This window comes from Scyliorhinus torazame, chromosome 18, assembly GCF_047496885.1.
Source record: "Scyliorhinus torazame isolate Kashiwa2021f chromosome 18, sScyTor2.1, whole genome shotgun sequence".
NCBI classification, from domain to species: Eukaryota; Metazoa; Chordata; class Chondrichthyes; order Carcharhiniformes; family Scyliorhinidae; genus Scyliorhinus; species Scyliorhinus torazame.
Genome location: NC_092724.1, coordinates 161,405,471 through 161,430,138, shown reverse-complemented (window position 1 = coordinate 161,430,138; position 24,668 = coordinate 161,405,471). Strand labels below are relative to the sequence as shown.

The following is a 24,668-nucleotide window of genomic DNA, read 5'->3' as shown; positions in this document are numbered from 1 at the left end:
GGTCACTGCCCGTGTGGAGTTTGCACATTATCCCCGTGGTTGCGTGGGTTTCGCTCCCACAACCCAAAGATGTGCCCGTTAGATGGATTGGCCATGCTAAATTGCCCCATAATTGGAAAAAATTAATTGGGTACTCAATTTATAAAAAAAAGAAATACTTTAATTGCTCAGTCAAAGGAGAATTCGAATAGTAAAGATAGTATATGCATTTACTGGAGACAATTTACGAATACATATACGCGAATGCACTCCCCTCTTGTGGCAAGGTCAGGCAGAAGTCTCCTCATTGAAGCACTCCCTCTTGTGGCTAGGCCAGTAAAAGCTCATGCTGACAAGAATTAAAACTTGCAATTTCTCCATAGCTTTGAAAGAGATGGTTGTGATTACACTCGCCAGAGAATTAAAGTCGGAGTGAAAGTCAAGTGGCTGTCACTCATCCAGATCCCCAAAGCAGGTTGCTGCCTCAAACATTACAGCCTTTTTTAAAATTAAAAGTTTCAGCTTTTTCACATTTTGCTGCTTGGAAAAAAAAGAGCTCATACCTCCATAAGTAAAACACTCGTGTGTCCAAGTTTCGGCACAGTTATCTGCCATGGGACTAGAAGGCACACTGTTGTTAAGGCAATACTAAATTTGGGCAAACACGTCAGCTTTCTGAAAGGAATTACACTTACTGGAGGAGAAAACATCAATTTTCCAAGAACCAACTAAGCATTTTACAAATATAAAGGTTTACCTTTCAACGTCAGCCCGTTATCAGAAACACCATCACTCATGTTCTTCCGTACTACGTTCTTCACATCTTCTAGGGCTTGAGGTGCCAGTGGGGTGTTAAAACAGGTTCTCTGAATGAAATAAAGGTCATAAAGTTTACATACCGGAGCAAGTCCACTAACTGAGACAGTTGGGTGATGATTAACAGTAGGGGGTTGGAAGGATGATTTCACAATGCCCAGGGTATCTCCATCAAACAAGACCCATGACCTCCATCTGTTATGCTCATAATTATCTTCCTTCCTATTTATCTTTTCTTCAACTGATCAGAAAACAGCAACTTCCAAGTGAAGATTGCAAGTGAAGATTTAATGTATCATGAGATTTACTAGATCTGTGAAATGGTCGGATACTGGATTTTGGACTCTTTAATATGTTGAAAGAATGATGGCAGGGTTGTGATGAATGCAAGAAATTGTTATATATTATATTTTATTGTAACAATGTTATTAAAAGCCAAGGGTTCAAATACATACAAGCAGTATATTCCCTGAACAGGCGTCGGAATGTGGCGACTAGGGGCTTTTCACAGTAACTTCACTTGAAGCCTACTTGTGACAATAAGCGAATTTCATTCATTTGTGTGCCTGCTAAAGCTGTGATTAAAGAGTTGTAAAAGTGAGGTTATCATTGATTTTAACCACTCACCTGTTTACAAATGGATAGATAATGGAATATAGTTCATGTTTGGATGTTCCCTGGGCTGTAGATCAGCTATGGGGGATTGTGTGTAGGCATAGCTAAGAAGGTCATGGGACAACTTAGTGGGAGGAGACTAGAGGCAATGTGTTTAGGATACATACAATATAATTAATGGGAGGGGCCAGGTCTCTCTGTAGTTGCGCAGTCTGGTGTACGAGTTTAAGTCGAACAGAAGTTTGCCATTGGCCTTTGGCATTACCACACAGAAGGATTTTCAGGTTGTTGCTGAAAGGGTCTCTCTCTAAAGGCTGCAAAGAGAAGTAGATTGATTATTAACTTTGTGTGTTAACTTTATAAGTGGCATTTGAACTGTATTGGGTTGCTTAATTTGAATATTTACTGGCAGGTTTAGATGGTGAGTTAAAGTTTCCCCCCCCTTTTATTTAAGAACGGTTTTAACTGTTAATTGTAAATCTGTTTCTTAATTGTTAATATGGTTAATTCTGTGTTTAAGTTTAAGTTTGTTTCACCATAAAAGCTACCTATTGGTCAGTGCTATCACTCCTGTGGCTTGGTAGTCTTCCCTCAGTCTTACAAATTGTTGGGATTCTCATACAGTTCGAACAGGATGACTCATGTTAGTGACTGACAGCACACCGACACGACAGCCTTCAATTTAAGTTTATACAGCCTCAAACCGAAGACACCAAGCGGTATAAAATTCAAATTCAAATGGTGCTCTCTTGTAACACTAAGGTGGTCCAGAGCCACATGCAGTGTTCCTATTACATTCTTCAATACATGATTTATGGTGAGTTAGCCACTTGGCCAATATGAGATAGTCAATTTTCTGCCCAGTCAACCGGTCCTTTGGAACTTCCTGCAGTCTAGTTTTTTTCTTCATTATCAACCACACAATCGATTATCATAACATCTTTATTATTTCTTTTTATAAATTTAAAGTGACCAATTTATTTTCCCCCAATTAAGGGGCAATTTAGCGTGGCCAATCCACCTACCGTGCACACCTTGGGTTGTGAGGGTGAGACCCACGCAGACACGGGGAGAATGTGCAAACTCCACACGGACAGTGACCCTGGGCCGAGATCAAACCCAGGTCCTCGGCGCGTGAGGCAGAAGTGCTAACCACTGTGCCACCCAACATTATTAATCATGCCCCCTACATGCAAGAGCAATACATTTATATTTTCATAATTAAATGACTTGTGCATGTGTGATATTAATCTTTAATTTTATCAGCTCATCAAAATATATTGAACTGCTTTTTAAAACGCAAGCAGATACTAACTTAACATGGCTGGTCCAAGTCACCAGGCATCTGGCAATACAAGTTGGCCAGTTTCTGCAAGGTTCTGATAAAGACACATTAAGACAACCTGTGGAAGTTCATAACGGCAGAGGCCAAGAACTACTTCATAAGATTTACTAAAACTGTACTGGACCTCTGAATTTTCATCTCTATTAAGCTACCTCTCAAGTAGTGGATGGATCACTCAGGAATTAATGGCTGAGGCATTACAGAGTCTAATCGCCTATGCCATAAAACAACAGTCACGGTCTATCAAAGCATGAGCCAATTAATTTGTCATCTGAAATAGTTATGGAGAAAGGTCATTTGACTAGAATGACCATTTCTGAATGTCTTTTATCACAACATGCAAGTTAAGCAGGAATGTGGAAGAAAGCTGCCAGTGGAGCAGTAACAATTTCTCTCCTAAGTTCAAGACCCTATCTCTAATGTCTCTATTTGAAATCCAGAAAAGAGATAGAGAATTTTCAAAAAGGATCAGGAACAAAAATAATTGACTTTTGAAAAGAACGGATTCAATTTAAAAATTCATCTCCAGTAACTGCAGTTTATGTGGGCTTCAACTAAACTGAATTTTGAAGAACACAGTGGAAAATCCAGCTTCTGCCACAGATACCAGAGAACTCAAACAGTGAACGCTCGCTGATTTAAAAAAATCTTATAACACTGAGCTGTAATTGGGCCAGAAAGTAACTTCCAACTGTACAACTTGGAATGTTGCATGTGTGTGTGCGTTGCGAAGGTCAGGACATGGATTTAGCTTTTTAAATATATTTATATCTTTACCTAGGTGGGTTTTAACTCAAATTTTAAAAATGTTTAACGTCAAGGACATCTGCCAGACTGCTTTCTTTGAAATCAGCACTTAAATGGTTAAGCACAGACATTGAGTTACACCTTCATCTTTATAAATTCGCAAAATAAAATGTGTCATGCTCAGACCTTGTACAGTAGAACAGGGGAGTCATTGCACCCAATCTCATTTAGTCATAACAATATATACCATGTGCAGTAAGGGACACAGTGTTGAGCCCTGAGGAACCCCACTAGAAACAGCCATCCAGTCACAAAAATACCCGTTGACCGTAACCCTTTGCTTCCTGTCAATGACCCAATTTTGGATCCAGGTCGCCACTTTCCCTTGAATCTCATGAGCTTTTAATCTACTGACCAGTTTAAACGTGGGTCCTTGTCAAAATCCATGTAGACTATATCGAATGTGCTACCCATCCTTCTTAATTTCTTAAAAAATTAAATCAAGTTAGTCAGCCATGACACCGATGGCGACCATGAGCTAATCAGTCGCACACAAGGTGTCTCTTGCTTGGAAACTTCATTTTTGGCCGTTTCTGTCCAGTTAATGGGCAGTTTGCTTGTAAAAAGTGCAGAATGAGTGGAGGGAGTCTGTCTCTCCTCCAAAGTGGAATGTTGGCAGGCTACAACAGCTTGCAAATTGAATAAAGCGGGGCAGTATGGTGACGGAGTGGTTAGCACTGCTGCCTCACGGGGCCAAGGTCCCAGGTTCGATCCCGGCTCTGGGTCACTGTCCGTGTGGAGTTTGCACATTCTCCCTGTGTTTGCGTGGGTTTCACCTCCGCAGCCCAAAGATGTGCAGGTTAGGTGGATTGGCCACGCTAAATTGCCCCTTAATTGGGAAAAAATGAATTGGATACTCGAAATTTATTTTAAAAAACATTGAATAAAGCTTTGGCTCAGGAAGTGGAGGATCCGTGTGGCACAGCAACTGAAAGAATGGCGGCATTGGGTGCGTCGTCATCGCGTACCACACTGCCTGTGGAGCAGTTGATGGATTTTACCAAAGGGAGTTTCTGCATCATTGGAAAGAGATGCATGAGAAATGGTTCGGGGAGACTGAGGGATCGATAGCTCCTCTTCGCGGGACTTGAGTGGGAGAAACGCCTGGAGTCACAAGGTGCGACGATCCGAGAGGGGGAAAGGGCGGTGTCAGACCACAGTGACCGGATTGTGTCACTGGTTGGGGAGGTGCCGATACTGGGTGAGGCCTGCAAGGTGCTGAGGATGAAGGTCGACGATCAGGAAGATCGGCCTAGGCGGCAGATTCTACAAATTGTGGAGTGGCCGGAGGAGGTGGAGGGAATGAGTGCCATGGACTACATGTCGAGGATGTTAGCGAAGCTAGTCGAGGAGGGGGTATTCGATAAGGCCCCGGAGATCATGCCCACCAGTCACGACGTCAGAGGCCAAGAATTGGGGTGCTGCCATGGGCGGTGATTATCTGGATTCACAAGTTTCAGAAGGAGAGGATTTTGAGGTGGGCGCTTAACTTTAGCTGGGAGAGGAATCAGACACAAATTTACCAGAACATTGGGACCGACCTGGTCAAATGGCAGGAAGGTTTTTACAAGGCCAAGGCAATGCTCTATTGGAGCAAGGCACATTTTGGGGTGTTCTATCCGGCCAAACTCTGGGTGACTTTCAAGGGCAAAGAACATTAATTTACAGGGTAGGAGCTTTCCGAAGGATGGAGGTAGGGGAAAGTAGAGTTGGGGTGAGGGGTAGTTTGGGCGGGGTTCTTGTGATGTCCAGGCAGGAGCTGCCATGCGAGCAGTAGTTGCTAGTAAACAAATGTGGGGGAGAGGTCTGCAGTGGGTACTGGGGGCTTGGGGGGGCGGGGGGGGGGGGGTGCTGGTGGCGCAGGTGATTTTGTGGTCGGGTGCAGAAGAGGATGGAAGGGGAGGCAATTTTGTATAGGCTGGACTAGTGGGGAGCAAGGTGGCAAGATTTGGGTTCGGCGGGGATGCTGGACCTAAATAGACAGGGGGTTCAGAAACCCTTGGTGAGGGTAGTAACGTGGAGTTTGTGGGGGTCGAACAGTCCGGTAAACGGTCTTGTGTGTTTGCGCTCTTACAAAGTTTGAGGGCAGATGTGGTCCTCCTTCAGGAGACACAAATGCGGGTGAAGGACCAAAGGCAGCTAAAGAAAGGGGTGCATTAGGCAGACATTTCACTTGGGGGTTGACTCTAAGTACGTGGTGGTGGGTGGAGTCTTGGCAGAGGTTTTGGTTGCTTTAGTAAATTTGTATGCACCCAACTGGGACAATGTGGACTTTGTTAAGATGTTAGCTTCCAACCCGGACTTTGATTCGCATCAGCCGATAATGGTGGATAATTTCAATTGCATGTTAAATCCTAGGATGAATAGGTCAAGTCCCAGGTCAGTGGCCAGTTCGGGTACGGCAAAGGAGATCCCTGGGGCTGTTTATGGACCAGATACGGGCTCAGAGACCCGCGTGGAGGTTTGATTCAGTGTTCCTGATGTATAACAAGGTCGATGAGAAGGTTGCCTTGGTGATAAAGGACTATGTGGAGCTTAACCAGAATGGGGAAGGGGGCCAGTGTCGAGGCTTTTACCACTGATTGCTCAGCGGTGAATCTTACTGGAGTGGAGGTCGGCTGCGCCGCCAAAGGTATCGGTGTGATTGGGGGAATATGGCAGAATTTCTGAGAAGGTTAAGTTCGCTCTCAGGGGTCATGAGGGCTTCTCTGCAAGTTGGAGGCTCTTGCTGTCTCTATTTGAAGATCTGTTTGCCGCCAGTGGGTGTGGGGAGGGGCATATTGGTGTAGTTTAGGGGAGAAAAAAGGGAAAATGACAAACTGAAATTTGGTGATATTTATTTGTATTATTATGTTTGGAATAAAATATTTTAAAAAAAGTTAGTCAGCCATGACATTCCTTAATGAGTTCATATAACTGGCCATTCTAACTAGAAATACTATTTTGAGGTATGTGCACAGACTAGTTTTCTACCTGGAAAAAGTTGAGTTCTGCATCGTTGAGAATCCCATCATTATCCTGGTCTGATATCTTAAAAATGCGAGTGAGGGCTTTGACACAGGCAGGTTTCATCTGTAAGTATACAAACAAGCCAAGTTAGGTCCCACAGGCCATAGTCTTTCCTACTTAACGTCAAATTAAGAAACAAAACAAGGAGGACAAAATTATTCAAATTAAGGCTTTAAGACCCAGTGGAAACAATGCCACAACTCGTCTGACTGCCAGGCTTGAAATTGATTCCCAAAGTTTTTTTGCACAATGTCGCAATCTCTACAGGGCCAGAAAATGAAAGTTAAGATCAGATCAAAAGAGACTGTGAGAAAGCTTTTAAACAAAAAAGTGCATCTACAGAGCAACTTGCATGTTGGGCAAAAAGAGCTTTTGACAATCTATGTAATCCTTTTAAAAGATAGTCATTGTTATAATTTAGCTGCTTTTGTGCACCAGTTTAACAGATGACTCAACAGTGGCCCTGACAGACCCCACAGAACAGGTTACCCTGCACAAAATTGTTCAGGGACTGATTTACGTTCAAGATTATGCAAATAGAGACAGTGTGTATGAGGGTTAAGATACTAGCACATCGATATTCTTTTATTCAGGGTCTTTACCCCATTACCTCTTTCTCTTCTGGGCAGTACAGTGGACCTGTTGGGTGCAGAACAGCTTTCTGTGCATAGTAAAATAACTCCGAGATATTCTTCAAGTTTTTTGCTGAGCACTAGAAAAATAAACAGTAATATTCATATTTTGTATATATTTAAAAATAATTAAATGGCTACAGCAGATGTTAGACCATAGACCATAAGATACAGAGATAGAATTAGGTAATTCAACTCATCTAGTCTGCTCCACCATTCGATCATGGCTGACACTTTTATCTTCCCCATTCTTCTGCCTTCTCCCCGTAACTCCTGATCCCCTTATTAATCAAGAAATTATCTATCGCTGTCTTAAAGACACTCAGTGATTTGGCCTCCACAGCCTCTATGGCAATGAGTTCCACAGATTCACCACCCTCTGGCTGAAGAAATTCCTCATCTCTGTTTTAAAGGATCGTCCCTTCAGTCTGAAGCTGTGCCTTTGGGTTTTAATCTCTCTGACTAGTGGAAACATCCTATCCACGTCCACTCTATCTAGGCCTTTCAGTATTCTTTAAGTTCCAATGAGATACCTCCCTCATCCTTCTAAACTCCATCGAGTACAGACCCAGAATCCTCAACCGCTCCTCATATGACAAGCTCTTCATTTCCGGGATCATTCTTGTGAACCTCCTCTTGACCGTCTCCAATGCCAGCACATCCTTCCTTAGATACGGGGCCCAAAACTGCTCACAATATTCTAAATGGGGGGAGGGGTCTTAGCAGAGCCTTATACAGTCCTGCTCTTGTATTCTGGTCCTCTCGAAATGAATGCTAACATTGCATTTGGCTTCCTAAATGGCAACTGAACCTGCGTGTTAACCTCAAGGGAATCCTGAACGAGGACTCCCAAGTTCCTTTGTGATTCAGATTTCCAAAGCCTTTCCCCATTTAGAAAATAGTCTATGCCTCTATTCTTCCAACCAAAGGGCACAACCTCTCACTTTGCCACATTGTCATAGAATAATCATAGAATTTACAGTGCAGAAGGAGGACATTTGTCCCATCGAGTCTGCACTGGCACTTGGAAAGAGTACCCTACTCAAGCCCATGCCTCCACCCTATCCCTGTAATCCCACTTAACCTTTTTGGACACGAAGGGCAATTTATCATGGCCAATCCATCTAACCTGCATATCTTTGGACTGTGGGAGAAAACCGGAGCACCCGGAGGAAACCCATGCAGACACGAGAACGTGCAGACTCCGCACAGACAGTGACCCAAACCAGGAATTGAACCTGGGACCCTGGAGCTGTGAAACAACTGTGCTGCCCCCATTTTCACCAATACTTGACCTCATTTTCACCAACCTACTTTTCACAGATGCATTTATCCATGACTGTATTAGTAAGAGTGATCACCAGCCGTTATGGAGACAAAGTCCCGAATTCCCATTGCAGATGACCTTCGTGTTGAGTGGCACTGCCACCATGAAAGATTTCAAACAGATCTAGCAATGCAAGGCTAGGCGACCATGAGGCTCTTTGGGCGATCAGAATTGTATTTAACCACAATGTGTAACCTCATGGCCCGTAATATCCCCCCACTCTATCAGCAACACTCACCCACATCCCATGAATGAGTTGAAAAAAAGTGATTCCCTGGAGTAAAAGAACACTTTCTGTCTAAATCTGCCAAGCAGGCAGAGCATGAAATTACAAAAGATTCAAAAAGACCGACATTGAAACAAAAGTGTATTCATCAGAAACTAACATTAGAACTATGGTAAAAGCAGCACGGACTTTGGGACGGCATTGGAACAGTATCCACTTGCAGCAACAATTCGAAATATCGTCAGTCAGGGGAAGAGAAAGCGGGACTTGCATACTAATTCAAGGTTGCCTGCTTAACTTTATATATTAAAACAATTGAAATGCCCTTCCAAGTACAGCTGCAATTCAACATTGCAAATCAATCAAGAGTCCTTCAGAAAGCATGACCTACCTCAACACAGGTCTCTATCTCAGTGTACTGGTTCATTATGGGAAGAATAGCTTCCATGCTACTATGTTCTACAAGATCAGATTTGTTTCCCACCAGTATGAGGGGCATTCTGGAATAAAGGATATATTTATAGAAATTAATTTTGACCCACACATCTGATTAACCGCGGATAAAAAATTGATTTTCTACAGTAATTTAGGTGAATCTTTTTTCATAAATGGAAGACAGACAGCAAGATAATTTTTGCCAGCTAGCTGCATACAAGTTCAACAGCAATAATTATCTTTAATCATTCCACTTTCCAATACAAATTGCAGTACTTAACTAACTTCACAGTACCTGCTATCCTTATCAGTCCTGTCATTTATTAATGGAATCCATCGGCTCGTTACCTGCAATAGTTAAATATAAACTTTTGTTGCAACTAGGATGCAAATTTGGCCAGCAACCAAACATATCTAACTAACTGGTTTATTATGAAATTCACGTATTACAATACTTTTTCAATCCAATATTTGAGATTAGTTTATCATTTGAATTACACCCACCTTCTCAATGGAATTTCTACTGTTGACTGCATACACTATACAGATTACATTAGCCTGCAAGAGAAAGTATAAAACAAATCAGGTAGGCTTAAATCAGCTTGCAGAAAAATGTATGAGTCAGCTTGTTTTTAAGATATAAATTGTTATCATGACACTGAAGGATACAGTTTAGGAGAACATAGTTTACAGATGCATCTCAAAGAGTAAATTGAGTTTGGATTATTAAAGTAAATTATATACGGTCCTCACTGACAACTGTTATGATTTCAAGGGAGGGCGGCACGGTGGTGCAGTGGTTAGTACTGCCACCTATGGCACTGAGGACCCGGCTCCAGGTCACTGTGTGGAGTTTGCACTTTCGCCCAGTGTCTGCGTGGGTCTCACACCCACAACCCAAAGATGTGCAGGGTAGGTGGATTGGCCACGCTAAATTGCCCCTTAATTGGAAAAAAATAATTGGGTACACTAAATTTAAAAAAAAATTATTTCAAGGGAGACCATTAATTTTAAAAATGAACTTCCAGTTATTTTTAAAAATAAATTTAGAGTATCCAATTATTTTTTCCAATTAAGGGGCAATTTAGCGTGGCCAATCCGCCTAACTTTCGCATCCTTGGCTTGTGGGGGTGAAACCCACGCAGACACGGGGAGAAAGTGCAAACTCCGCAAGTGGCTGGGATCGAACCCGGGTCCTCAGCGCCGTAGGTTGCAGTGCTAACTACTGCACTACCATGTCGCCCTGAACTTCCAGTTATTAACTAAAAAAATTAGGCCACAAGATTTCTCATTTTTAAAACAAAATATATTTTTATTCCAAACGTAGCAAAACAAAGACAATACAACTCACGAGCAGTATAACGGGCAAATGTGGTGCAGTTTGTTAACTCTGATATACCAAAAATGGCAATGTCCAGGCCCCCTCCTCCCCAATCCCTTCGAGAAAGCCCCTTCCTCCATGTCCCCACCCACTGTGCGCGCTTTGGTCAGATATGGCCTGTGTACCACCTTCAGTTGTATCAGGCCCAGCCTGACGCAAGAGGTGGAGGAATTCACTCTGTACAGAATCTCACTCGAGTCCTCCCTCTATCTCGAGGCCCAATTCCTCCTCCCACCTCTCCCTTGTTTTGTTCAACGGGGCCCTACTTCCTTCAGCAGCCGCCCGTATATGTCTGAAATGTTCCCTTCTCCCAACACATCCTGTGATAGCATTCTGCCCAGCAGAGTGTGCTTTGGCAACAGAGAGGCCTTCTTGCAGAGAAAGTCCCGAATCTGCAGGTATCTGAACTCGCTCCCTTTCGGTAGTTGAAATTTCTCGGTCAGCTTCTCCAGATTCTCAAACCTACCGTCCACTTCCATGTCGCTAAACCGCACTGCCTCTTTCCTCTTCCAAGTTTTCTAAGTAGCGCCCATCCTTGCCCCTCAGCTTGAAATGGCGCCTGAATTGATTCCAGATTTCAATGAAGCCACAACCACCGGGCTTGTTGCAAACGTGACCGGGGAGAACAGGAAAGGGACAGTAACCAAGGCTGACCCTATACATGACTCTACCTCCATCTGCACCCACTTCAATCCGGGCTCTCCAAGCCATCCCTACACCTTTTCCATGTTCGTCGCTCATAGCAATACATTAGGTTTAACAATGCCAGACCACCCAGTGCCATCCCCTCTGCAGGACTGTTCTCCGAATCCTAGGATTCTTCCACAACAACACAAAAGGCAGAGATCAATTTATCCACCTTAGCGAAGACCGACTTGGGAGGAAGATCGGAAGCGACCGAAATACAAACAGGAACATCGGCAGGGCATTCATTTTCATTGTCCGCACTCTTCCCACCAGGGAGAGTGGGTGTGAATCCCACCTTCGCAGGTCCCCTTTCATCCCTTCCACCAAATTGGCCAGGTTCAATGTCTGGAGCCGGGCCCAGTCATGGGCAACCTGGATCCCTAGGTACCTAAACTTAGTTTGGGCCAACTTGAACGGCAATGCTCCCATCTCCGTCTCCCTTCCACTGGGATTAATCGGGAAGATTTCTCTCTTACTCAAGTTTAGTTTGTATCCTGAGAAAGTTCCAAATTCCCTCAGTAGCTCCATTATCTTTTCCGTGCTGGCTGTGGGTCAGAGACGCACAGCAACAGATTGTCTGCATGGAGGGGCACTCTGTGCTCTTTGCCTCCTCTTTTGATGTCTCTCCACCCATCTGATGACCTGAGCGCGATGGCCAGTGGTTCAATTGCCAGAGTGAACAACAGCGGGGACAGTGGGCATCCCTGCCTTGTGCCCCTGTACAACCAAAAAGTCCCTCACGACAGCGAGTCATTGAACATTCCCAGTGAGTATGGAGCCATCCAGTCCCGGCATCTTCCCTGATTGCATGGAATTGATGCACTCCATGACCTCCTCCAGACCCAGCGGTGCTTCCAGTCCTGGTCCCCTCGACCACTGAGAAGTCCAGTCCGTCCACAAATCATTTAATCAGAGTCCCCCTCCGGGGACTTTCTTAGAACTTTCTCCCCATCAACAATGCGGAAGTCCTTCCGTCACTCTGATTGCAGCAGTTTAAGGTGTCGGCTCACTATCACCAAAGGCAATTGGGTACAGATAATAAATACTGGCCTTGCCAGTGATGCCCACATCCATGAATGAATATGCAAAACAAACAAAGGGAAACTCAGAGGGCAAACTTGAAAACTACAAAGTTTGTGTACGTGTAGTTTTTGAAAATTAGACGAGTATTAATTTCACCTTTAGCATCGCATCAGAGTAAATTATAAATTGGCACACTCGGGTGTGCTTTAATTATTTAATATTTCCCACCTTCGTAACAATGAATCAAAGAATCGAGATAATGCCTGAAATAAGTCAAAATTTGTAATACACTCTGCTAGAATGTGTTTATAAAAAAAAAACCCACAAATCTCAAGAATGAGGGTTTTTCAAACCTAACCAGAAAGTGCAACAAACACTGGATTCTATAGCGATCTTTTGCACGAAGTATATCTATTTCCAGCCCACCTTGGAAATTTCATTGTGAAGTTGTTCCTCGGTCTGTTCTGCTTCTGTTGGTGAGAAAAGACTGTTAGGCTAAGGCTACAGAATTTCCATGAGTGTGCAAAAGGCATTTCTAGAAAGATTATTTAAAATTATTTCTCTAATTTCAGAAAGGAGTAAAAATTGGGAGAAACCATACAAAAGCCATTTCTGGGAATAGCTTTCACTTAATTAAATTTAAATTCCACCAGATGCTGTGGTGGCATTTATACCCGAATCCCCAGAGCATTAGCTTGCGTCTCGGATTCACTAGTCCACTGACATTATCACTATGCCAGTCTTCTGGACTAAGCAATAAACCATGCAACAAGTTTGTGTTCACCATCACTGTTGTAGAAGTCGAATGAATTGGAAACATTTTGGGAAAACTGATAATCTACATTCAGATATAAACACTCTTGTGTGCCCAGCCATACCATGCAATCTAGTCCAAGACCGTTTTACCCCAACCTCCACCTCAAAGTACATGTATGTTAAATCAACCAGTTTGAGAAAATATCCAACCTACTTCATCACACAAGAGTAACTAAACTGCTCAAATGTAACAATGGCAATCACTTATTGAACACACCACATTGGTAAAATGGCTAGAGATCGGATATGTGAAACTATTTACTAGAAAGCTTGTAAATACATTCAGATCACATCCATTCACCAATCAGATCTGGTTGGCTGATTTGCATTGGAAACAAACCATTGTATTATATTAAAAATCAATATCCAAAATTGAATAAAATTAAAACATTTTAAAACACTGTGGTAGAAAGAATTAGAGGTTTTGGGGTAGCAAGGTAGCACTGTTGCTTCACTGCGCCACGGTCCTGGGTCCGATTCCCCGCTTGGGTCACTGTCTGTGCAGAGTCTGCACATTCTCCCCATGTCTCCGTGGGTTTCCTCGGGGTGCTCTGGTTTACTCCCACAAGTCCTGAAAGACGTGCTTGTTAGGTGAATTGAACATTCTGAATTCTCCCTCAGTATATTCGGACAGGCGCAGTAATGTGGCGACTGGGGATTTTCACAGTAACTTAATTTCAATGTTAATGTAAGCCTAATTGTGACATTAATAAAGATTATTACTTATATTACGAAGAGATGGCATGGGCTCAATGGTTATCACTGCTGCATCACAGCACTGAGGACCCGGGTTCAATCCCAAGTCACTGTCTGTGTGGACTTTGCATATTCTCCGCATATCTGCGTGGGTCTCATCCCCGTGCAGGGTAGATTGGTCACGCTAAATTGCCCCTTATTTGGAAAAATAAATTGGGTATTTAAATTTTTTTTTTTTAAAAAACAAAGAGATGCAGTGTACATTTGTATTAAAAACTTCCATGTGTGAACTTAAAAGGTCCGATTATATTACTATCATAAAATCAGAAAGGAAGTGTAGTAACTATCAGTATACCACAGTAGCAATTCCTATTGTTTCTATAATACTCAATAACAAGCACACAATGAACTTAAGCCAACATTCTTCTGTTGTGATGAAATTAATCAGTTCAAATTACTCAATTATTACAAGCAAGGCGAACAGATCAGTAATGTCAGGTGTTATAGCAACAACAGCTTGTATTCATGTAGCACTGTAACATAATAAAGTGCCCCGAGTCGCTTCACAGGTGTATTATAAAAACAAAACGTGACACAAAAGGAGATATTAGGTCAGACCAAAAGCTTAGTCAAGGAGTTTTGAGAAGAGTTAAAGTGTAGTAGAGGTGGCAACGTAGGGAGAAAATTCCAAAGCCAAGGAATCTGGAAGCACAGCCAACAATGAGGGAGCAATTAAAATTAGGGATGCTCAAAAGACCAAATTAGAGGAGCGCAGATAACTTAAGATAGTTGTGGTGTTCGAGATGATTAGAGATATAGGAGGGCAGGGAGAGGCCATGAAGGATTTAGACAAAGATGGGAATTTAAAAAATCAAGACTGGGAGCCAACATCGATCAACAAGCACAGGGGTGATTGGGGAATGGGACTTTTGAGAGTTAGACAATGGGAAGAGTTTCAGATGAGGGTAGCTCATGAGACACCAGCCAGGAATGTGGAAGAATAGTAACGTTCAGAGAAGACAAAAGTAGAGGGGAGTCAAAAAAGTCTGAAAATTAGGGGGCGGAGGACAAAAAATGTTTGAAATTTTCTTTGTGACCAAGAATCATCTAATTTTATAAAATGAAAAAAGTTCTAGGCCACTTCAAATGGGTGGAATTATTAGACTTTAAGTGCGTAGAAACATTTGTTTTCTGTTTACTATCTATTTTCGTCAAGGCCGTGTCCATTGCATGGGAATAAAACTGTCCCTCTCCCAGGGGGCTCCTCCAATCACACATTCCCTCTCTCCTGCTCTTGCTACCCTACAAACAGATTCTGTCTCATGACATCAGCATTTCAGTATTTAAAGCAGTTAGCGCATGTAATACAGGATGAAGTCCATACTAACAACAGAACATGACAATGCTGGATTATGCACATGTGAATTGAAACAACAGATTTTGGCAGTGATCTGCAAACTATTTTCAATGTGACCCAATTTTAATTCACCACCACCTTCTCGAGGGATAGATATGCCCACATCCCATAAATATATACAAGGCCCTAATGCTAGCAAAAATAAACTAAACAATAAAAGAGCATAGTAGCATTGTGTATTATTATTAAAGTTTACATATTCTAGATCAACATAACATAAATATGAAAATCCATGTTTAAGTATTTTGTAAAAATGTTATCATTTTATTTAATCAAATAGACTCAAGTGTATCACCTTCCTCAGACACATGTTAGAATCAGCTCAACACACACTTACACATGTCCTCCCTCTCTATTCAGCCCATCTGCCATTCATGCCCTCCCTCCACAGCCTCCCCATTGACTCATCTCCGCCCATTCCATCCAGACTGACTCACTCATCCCTTCCTTTCGCAACCCTCTCCCACCCAAATGGAACTTCTCCCACTTCCTCAGACTCAGCTCCTCATTCATTACTGCTGCCATGACAGTAGGTGGTTGGTGGTTTTTCCTCAGCAAGTACCACTGCCAGGGATTTTATGCAACATTTGCTCATTTGACAGGGTTCTCAGTTCACTCACTAATACCAGACCCAGACCACAAGGTCCTCTTTGTAACTTGATAGTGAAGACCTCGTTAGCAGCCTCGCTCTTCTGGCGAGTGCGACCATTTTCCAGCCTGCTCCTGTTACATATTCAGGTTCATCACCATTAAACTGATTGGGAGGCTGTGCCTCAGTCGAAGAGTGATTGGTGACAGCAGTCGAACAGACCAGAATAACTAGTCCAGCTCCTCCAACATGCATTCCCTCTCTCCTGCCCTTGCTACCCTCCAAACAGATTCTGTCTCTTGAAGAGTGGAAAGATTAGAAAAAGTGGAACCTGTGATTGCAATAGCTAACCTCAATACTGAATGCATAGCATTGTCATGTCTTATTGGTTTCCCCAATGGATTGGATTCAACAAGCATAAAGCAATTTCAAGGGAAGAGAACATGACAGCTTCAAAAGAAAGGCCTCAGCAGTACACATACACTTGCTGATCTTATTCAATTTTCCACACAAAGCAAAATACTTTACGAGATGATCTATCAGCATGAAGGAACGAGGAACAGACAGCATCAGGCAGAGCCACTGGAAAACCAGCTTGGCAAATAATACAAATTCACTATTTAGTGGACATCTCTCATCCCTGCAAAGGTAAGCCAGATATATTACAGGGGATGGAAATAGGTGGGTCTTCATGTTGGCGTGAATAGGTGGTCAGAAGTGTATTGTTGGGCAAACATATAATCAAAGTTGTTAACAGTTTGGTTTTGTCTCAGACAGTTATCAGGGACAGGGATGGAACTGGGAGCTGAGGAATAGAGTTAAGGACGGGCCAAAAAACAATGACTTTTGTTCTTCCTAATATTTCATTAGGAGAAATTTCTTCTCATCCGTATTGGGTGTTGTTTCAGCAGTCAGTATATATGCGAACACTAATGTTGTTCTTTCGAACAATAGCTCAAAATACTCTCTCCCTCACACAACCAACATTTAGATGCAGAAGGAACCCATAAGATGCAATGAGGTGTAAAAGAAATTCCACTGGCTAAGTTTATACCAATTAAAAGATTCACTTGAGCATTGCTGATAGAGACATTTTGTCAAAGCTTTTCATCCTGCAGTCATCAGGATAATTGACAAGAATACAATACAAGGAAAAATAACAAATATATGCTGTATTAGAACATAGAACATAGAAAATACAGCACAGAACAGGCCCTTCGGCCCACGATGTTGTGCCGAACCTTTGTCCTAGATTAATCATAGATTATCGTTGAATTTACAGTGCAGAAGGAGGCCATTCGGCCCTTTGAGTCTGCACCGGCTCTTGGAAAGAGCACCCTACCCAAACTCAACACCTCCACCCAACACCAAGGGCAATTTTGGACACCAAGGGCAATTTATCATGGCCAATCCACCTAACCTGCACATCTTTGGACTGTGGGAGGAAACCGGAGCACCCGGATGAAACCCACGCAGACACGGGGAGGATGTGCAGACTCCGCACAGACAGTGATCCAAGCCGGAATCGAACATGGGACCCTGGAGCTGTGAAGCAATTGTGCTATCCACAATGCTGCCGTGCTGCCCATATATAATACATATAGGGTTCTGTTCTTTGCAGACAAACAGAACATGTACACACATTGCACCTTTTTCAGCTAATCAAAATAGCTGACAGCCATTCGCTGGTTCATTCATCTGGGCAATGTCGTGACCAATCAGAATCAAGCTGCATGCTTTAAATTTCAAACAATGCTCGGCAGTTAACTGTCAGTCACCATCAACTGGTGCATTCTCCACGGCAATGCCTCTACCAGAGTTCACTTGCCACCTAATCAGCAGTCTCTTCTCCCAAGGTACAAAGTTGTTGTTTTCCCTTACATTGTATTCTTGCGAATTGTCCTGATGAGTGCAAGATGAAACGATTTGACAAAATGTTGCTTTTTAAAAAAAAATACTCAAGTTCTGGGCTATCAGACAACTAAAGTCATTTGCGTTAGCGAGATCTTACTGTTCATATTGTAGACATGGTCACCTACAGATCAGAGCAGCAATTTCCTCAAAGGAATTTCGCTTCAGATAACACTTCATTCGCTCGGATTAAAACCAACTCTGAAGATGCACTATTCTTTACCTGAATAGTCTACTATGTGCGTGGGGACCTTCTCAGGAGTGACATCTGCGGGGATAGTGATTTCTTCTGCACGCAGAGGAACCTTTAACAAAACAAAGCACAATTGCATAATGAGATGCAGCCAGAGGTAATGATTAATTCACATACTCCACATCAAAATTTATTCCTTCTGCTTCACGGCGCCGAGAACCTGGGTCGATCCCGGCACCTGGTCACTGTCCATGTGGAGTTTGCACATTCTCCCCATGTCTGTGTGGATCTCACCCCCACAACCCAAAGATGTGTAGGGCAGGTGAACTGGTCATGCTAAATTGCTCCTTAATTTGATAAGAAAGAAAGAATTGATAAGAGAAAAAAATTCCTCTGCCACTTGGCCAGTCAGGCCGGTAACATTTTAGGTCTATGTTCTTTCATTGGAGCCACTGACCAGTAGTTTTCAGCAGACATTTAAGCACTGCACAGATAAAAAACAATGTAAATTAGTTTCTTCTTTAAAATTGAGAGTAGCCAATTCTTTTTTTTTTCCAATTAAGGGGCAATTTAACATGCCCAATCTACCTACCAGGCACATATTTGGGTTGTGGGGGTGAGACCCACGTGGTTATGTGGAGAATGTGCAAACTCCACACGATCAGTGATCCAGGGGGGCAAGGATCGAACCTAATGTAACTTAGTTAATAAATGCTTCCCACATTAGAACAATAAATATATTTCCAAAATACTTCATTTGCAGGGAAGCACGTTCCTAAGATTGTGAAAATAATTGTAGGAAAAACAGTTTTAAAACAAACATTTGCAATTCTAGGATGTTGTATCTTCAAACAGATTTTCTGCAGAAAATAGTCATAAATACACAGATTTATTTTGGAGGAGAGAAGGTTGAAAGAAAAAAATTAGGCAAAGTACTTTTAGTCCCAACGCTAGAAAACATTGAAATTCCCATCCACTGTGAGGTATTATATTTTCAAGTTATTTTCTGTGTCAGCTCAGAGATCAGTTGATAAACTTCTCGCCTAAGTCAAAAGCCATGGGTTCAAGTCCCAAAGGCATAAATTTAAGTTCATAAATTTAGACTGAGACTTCATTGCAGCACTGAAGGAATGCTGCAGTATCTGAGGAGTTGTCTTTCAGATGAGATGTTAAACCAATGTCTCTTCTGCTCACTCAGTAGTAACACTATCCATTTCAATCTTCACTCTGGTTTCTTCCAATGTATTAATTCCAACTACCACTGTTTTTATCTTTTTGGTGTTCATTATCATTCATACACTAAACTTCTAGATTTTGCTTGATCTACGATATTTTGCAGGGTCTCTCTGATTCTGCAAGTAGTGGTGTTGTCAGCATACCACAAGTTGTCTCTAATATTTATATCATAGAATTTACAGTGCAGAAGGAGGCCATTTGGCCCATCGAGTATGCACCGGCTCTTGGAAAGAGCACCCTACCCAAGCCCACACCTCCATCCTATCCCCATAACCCAGTAACCCCACCCAATCTTTTGGACACTACGGGCAATTTAGCATGGCCAATCCACCTAACCTGCACAACTTTGGACTGTGGGAGGAAACCGGAGCACATGGAGGAAACCCACGCAGACACGGGGAGAACGTGCAGACTCCACACAGACAGTGACCCAAGCCGGGAATTAAACCTGGGACCCTGGAGCTGTGAAGCAACTGTGCTAACCACTGTGCTACCGCGTTGACCTCATTTTCACCAAGCCACCTGTCACAGATGCATTTATCCATGGCCGTATTACTAAGAATAATCACCAGCCATTATGGAGACAAAGTCCCGAATTCCCCTGGAATACCTCTGGAAGTACATCTAACACTGAATACATGTTCTGTATAGATTGAATAATTTTGGCGTCAGTACACAGCTTTATCATACTGTGCTCTTTACTTGAAACAGATAAGATTGTCCCTCTTCTGGTCTGCTGCTTGCCATTTCGTTCCAATGTACACTCTGAATAAATATCACATCTTTATTGTCAATGTCACATTTCAGCAACACGATAATTCACTGAAATATCTGCCACAATATTCCAGCTTGGCGCATTCTAAACATAAATATGCAAGTGAATTGGAGGCGAGAGGACATTGAGCTGCTCCCAATTTGTGCTGAAGGACAGTCACAGAAATAAATTGGTAGAGACCTGGAAGCAGGTCAATTATAAGTGATGCAGAAGAGGGAAACATAGAAATAAGTGAAACCATGGAACTTTTGAAAGAAGAGTCAGAGAATTAACTAGTCCAACTTAAAGAGAAAAAACAAACACAATAAGCAAGAGTTGTTCAGTTGCAAACCCACTACCCGCCCCATCCCAAGTTTATGGTGAGATAGTTAGGTGTTCAAATGCTGAAATCTAAAGTAAATTCTACAGAATACCAAAATTGCAAGCATCTTTTCTCCTTTGAAATCAATCTTGGCAAAATAAAAGTAAGACAAACAAAATATATCTGATAGAAAGAAATGACCTACCTCATCAGGAAACTCTTCACTGACCAGAGACATAATCAAAGATGTCTTCCCAACCTTAGCTGTAGAATAGAAAACAAACAGCTTTATTACAGATTCACGACCATCTTTTAACACATAAGGGTGTTCTCCAGGAGCTCTTTGATTTGTTATTACCCAACATGCTGGATAAGAACCATACAATTTCAATATACATTAGATAAGAAATCATAGTCAACATTCAAAAGTGTGAAGAATTTTTTAGTGGACAATATTGTAATTGGGGATTTGAAGTAAGTTATTTTGTAAATATATTCCCTAACACCCCCCCTCCCCCCCAAAAAAATAAAGAATGAGGTGTTGTCAAATTGAAGAACCACTGGCACGTCTGGAATGAGTGTCAAAAATCAGACACAAGGAGTTAGGCATGAGCTTAGTGAAGAAGTCTTAACCAACATGCAAATAACATAATAGAGATTTGTGTCTCAAGCACCAGGGAACTATCCACATTTTTTCAGGCAATCCAGTTCAGAAAACACAGGCAATTTTAAGGGATTTATATTTGCATTGCTAAACATTAGAAATAAATAATTTAATTTTAATATAATTTTAAGTAGGTTTAATTTAACATGTGTGTGCCTGGAAGGGCAAAGCCTATAGTTAGATTCATGCTGGACAAAGTTTATAAGATATAGGAGCAGAATTAGGTCATTTGGCCCATCGAGTCTGCTCCACCATTAGATCATGGCTGATCTCATCCATCGTCTTGCCAGTTCTCAATCACCCTTAAACCCGTTACCAATTAAAAATATGTAACTCCTCCTTAAATTTACTCACTGTCCCAGCATTCACCACATTCTGGGTAGTGAATTCCACAGATTCGGAACCCTTTGGGAGAAGTAGTTTCTGCTCAACTCAATTTTCAATCTCTTATCCTAAGTCTATGACCTCTCGTTCTGGAATGCCCCACAAGAGGAAGCATCCGCTCTCCAAGTCTACTTTATCCATATCTTTTATTATCTTGAATACCTCAATTTGAGGTGTATAGAGAGGATTATGGCATGAAGAGTAAATAGAGGCTGGCTGAAGTAGCAGTGTTGCTTAGCAACTGGGGGCCTTTTAAGGTAGGAGGGTTTTTTGTTCTTAGTTTGGCTGAATTTGTTTGTGGTTGAAGATAGTACACCAAGGAGTTAACATCTCTCAACTCTGCCAGGAGAAGACAGACTGGACAGGACATCCCAAAGACCCAGATATCAGGGATTGGGACAGAAAGAATGTCTCACGAAGACTGAAGTCCAGAGAACAGAAAACAGGGTATTGCTCAGGAGGATTTAAGGGGAGAGTAACCAAAGTGTTCTGAGTTAAAGAGACAGTTGCAGTTACCAGAATTAAAGTGGGAAAGCAGACTTCAGAGATAAATCAAAGGTTTGATGCCAATTTAATAGAGTCTGGGAATCTAAAGTTAAAGCAATTAGGACAAAAAAAATCCTAAAGGGAGAGTTGAATATCCTGGATGCTAGGTTCATTGCTAAAAATAAACCGGAATAGAAAAGTCAATAAAAAGATTTTCAAAAAAAAAAAAGTGGAAAGGACAGCACAGTGGAGAACCCGGGTGCGATCCCGGCCCATATTAAGTTTGCACATTCTCCCCAAATCTGCATGGGTCTCATCCCCACAACCCATAAATGTCCCGGGTAGGTGGATTGGTCACGCTCAATTGCCCCTAAAAAAAAGTGGAGCAGAGAAGTCATTTGGAAAACCTGGACTGGATTTCGAAATGCAAACCGTTGATGGAAAGCAGTGTTATGAAAGAAAACTTTAAAGTTTGTTTTTCTGGGAAGGGAGTTTTGAAACTCTCATGTCACCATCATCTGTTGGGGGGGGCGGGGGGGAGAAAGAGTTTTGGAGGAGAAATCCACAGATACTAACTTAGGTTTAGAATGGAGTATGTGGTTTGACACAGCCAGTGTGTGTTTAAAGGGACTGTGTTACTGAGACCATTCTAAGATTTGCTTTGTAATCAGTGTTAGCCTTAAAATCTGTATACATTTGTGAAGCTGGGGGGTGGGGGTGGGCGAGAGAAGTAAAGGAGTATAGTATCATAATCCAATCTTTCATGTTTAATAAATGTTTTTTTTCTAGTTAAAAAGCTAATTAGCGGTCCAGTTACTCTGTTCCTTCGCATTTTCTAAATAAATAAAAGGTATGATTTTTGAGTTAGGGTTCTGTTCTGGGATCTTCCCGTCCAGTCATCAATTGGGTTGGTAACAGTTGTCATTAACATCAAATATATTCAAAATCTCTCAATTTTACCATTGGACTCTAAAGGCGACAAAGGTATGGGGAGACAGCTGGAGTGTGGCATTGAGATAGAGGATTAACCATGATCACATTGCATGGCGGAACAAGATCGATGGCCCAAATGGGCTACTCCTGCTTTCTATCTTTCTATAATGAATTCTGTTCTGGTGGCGCAGCGGTTAGCACTGCTGCTTCACGGCGCCAAGGTCCCAGGTTCGATCCCGGCTCTGGGCCACTGTCCATTTGGAGTTTGCACATTCTCCCCACTAGCTTCCCCATGAAACTATATTTGGTCTTTACCCGCAAATGCAATGTCACAGGTGAAAAATACTGATGGTGCAGACACATTGCCATTCGGTCACCAGGTTACTGAGAATATAACTAGTGGTATCTGAACCTAAATGCAGCTGCATGACTAACTCCAGTTTCTCTCCCCTTCACGTGAACAGTTTAGATTTGATTTCAATATTACCCAGTGATCGGCCAGGAAGTAGAAACTTGACATATGGACAATTATACGCACAAACACACGTACGTGAGAGTCAATTTGAGCTGTTGTAGCTGCTTGTTAATCTTGGCTCAAGATCCAAAATACCAAGCATGAACTTATTTTGTATTAGTAAAGTGTGAAGTCTGAGTGGGCATCATGCACTTGATGCAGAACCTTTTCTGTTGTAACAATAACCACTGGTGAATTTATCCAATCACCCATGATTCAGTTGGTTTGCCCATGTGATTGACTCCCAAACTTGACAATCACTTTCAAGAGCTAAGCAGACTTCATAGAAGTCCAAAGATAAACAAAAAGCTATAGTACAGTCAAGCTAGGTACAAATAGAACATTGTTGTTTTAGCCCTGTCCTTACAATAGGATAATTTATACTTTCTACGTCCAACACTTGACGTTCTGACAAGTGCACAAACATCTCATGTTTCAGCTCCCTCTTTCCAATCTACTTCCACACTGTATCCAGTTTGCTACCTGATCTGCCAAACAAACCAACATCACCTGCAACTTGACAACAATGTGACCCGACTATTCATAAGTGCACAGAATCATTGAACCTTTTAGCCTGAATTGGTCATACATCTATATTCTACTTGGGTGTTCTTCCAAAATATATCTTCTGATTTTACTTCAACAGCACCACAAGAGATTGATTGGAATGTAGAAAATATACTGGATGCAAGTTTTAAAATATATCAACATTGAAATAAATCCACAAACCTCATTTAAATTGTCACTTTCAAATATAAAACAAAATGTTTTCCCCTGGTTCCGACAATGGACCTAAATTCAAGGCATTCACATAGTTTTCTATCTCCAATGCTGGGAGGCCACTTTTATGTATCAAACAATTTTGTCTTTATTTTAAGCATTCAATTTCTTTCAGTCCTTAAATATTTTCTGGCCATAATGGCCAATCTGAACCATTCTAAAATCTAAAGAAAGGCACTTAATTGTAATTACGAAGAGTCAATCTGCAATCAGACAGAGCCAACAGGTTTGATTAATTATTGATTTTTGAGGCAGTAGCGAGCAACTTGTATAACAGGGAACCATTGGATGTGTTGTACTAAAATCTTCAGAAAACATTTGGTAAGATGCCGTATCAAAGGTTACTTTCTTATATATTCATTTTGCGGGATGTGGGTGTCGTTGGCTAGGCCAGCATTTATTGCTCACCCCTAACTGCCCTTCAGAAGGTGTTGGTGAGCTGCCTTCTTGAAGGTCTCTGTGGTGTAGGTACACCTACATTGCTGTTCGGGAGGGAGTTCCAAGATTTTGACCCAGCGACAGTGAGGAAATGACAATCTATTTCCAAGTCAGGACGGTGTGTGACCTGTAAGGGTGTTTCCAAGTGGTGGTGTTCCCATGTGTCTGCTGCCCTTGTTATTCGAGGAGGCAGCAGTTGTGGGTTTTGAAGGTGCTGCCCAAGGAGCCTTGATAAGTTCCTGCAGTGCATCTT

General features: G+C 42.0%; 1 protein-coding gene across 1 annotated transcript in view; it reads right to left on the bottom strand.

Annotated features, from left to right (window-relative positions):
• LOC140394756 (mitochondrial Rho GTPase 1-like) overlaps positions 1–24,668 on the bottom strand; it is a 64,381-nt gene that overhangs the window by 21,443 nt on the left and 18,270 nt on the right. The window contains exons 2-10 of the mRNA XM_072481972.1: positions 20,422–20,480; positions 17,935–18,016; positions 12,709–12,752; positions 9,696–9,749; positions 9,487–9,539; positions 9,148–9,256; positions 7,182–7,283; positions 6,536–6,634; positions 737–845 (exon numbers count right to left, since the gene is read on the bottom strand). Of these exons, the coding sequence (XP_072338073.1) occupies positions 737–845; positions 6,536–6,634; positions 7,182–7,283; positions 9,148–9,256; positions 9,487–9,539; positions 9,696–9,749; positions 12,709–12,752; positions 17,935–18,016; positions 20,422–20,480 (711 nt within the window). The remainder of the gene's footprint in view (positions 1–736; positions 846–6,535; positions 6,635–7,181; positions 7,284–9,147; positions 9,257–9,486; positions 9,540–9,695; positions 9,750–12,708; positions 12,753–17,934; positions 18,017–20,421; positions 20,481–24,668) is intronic.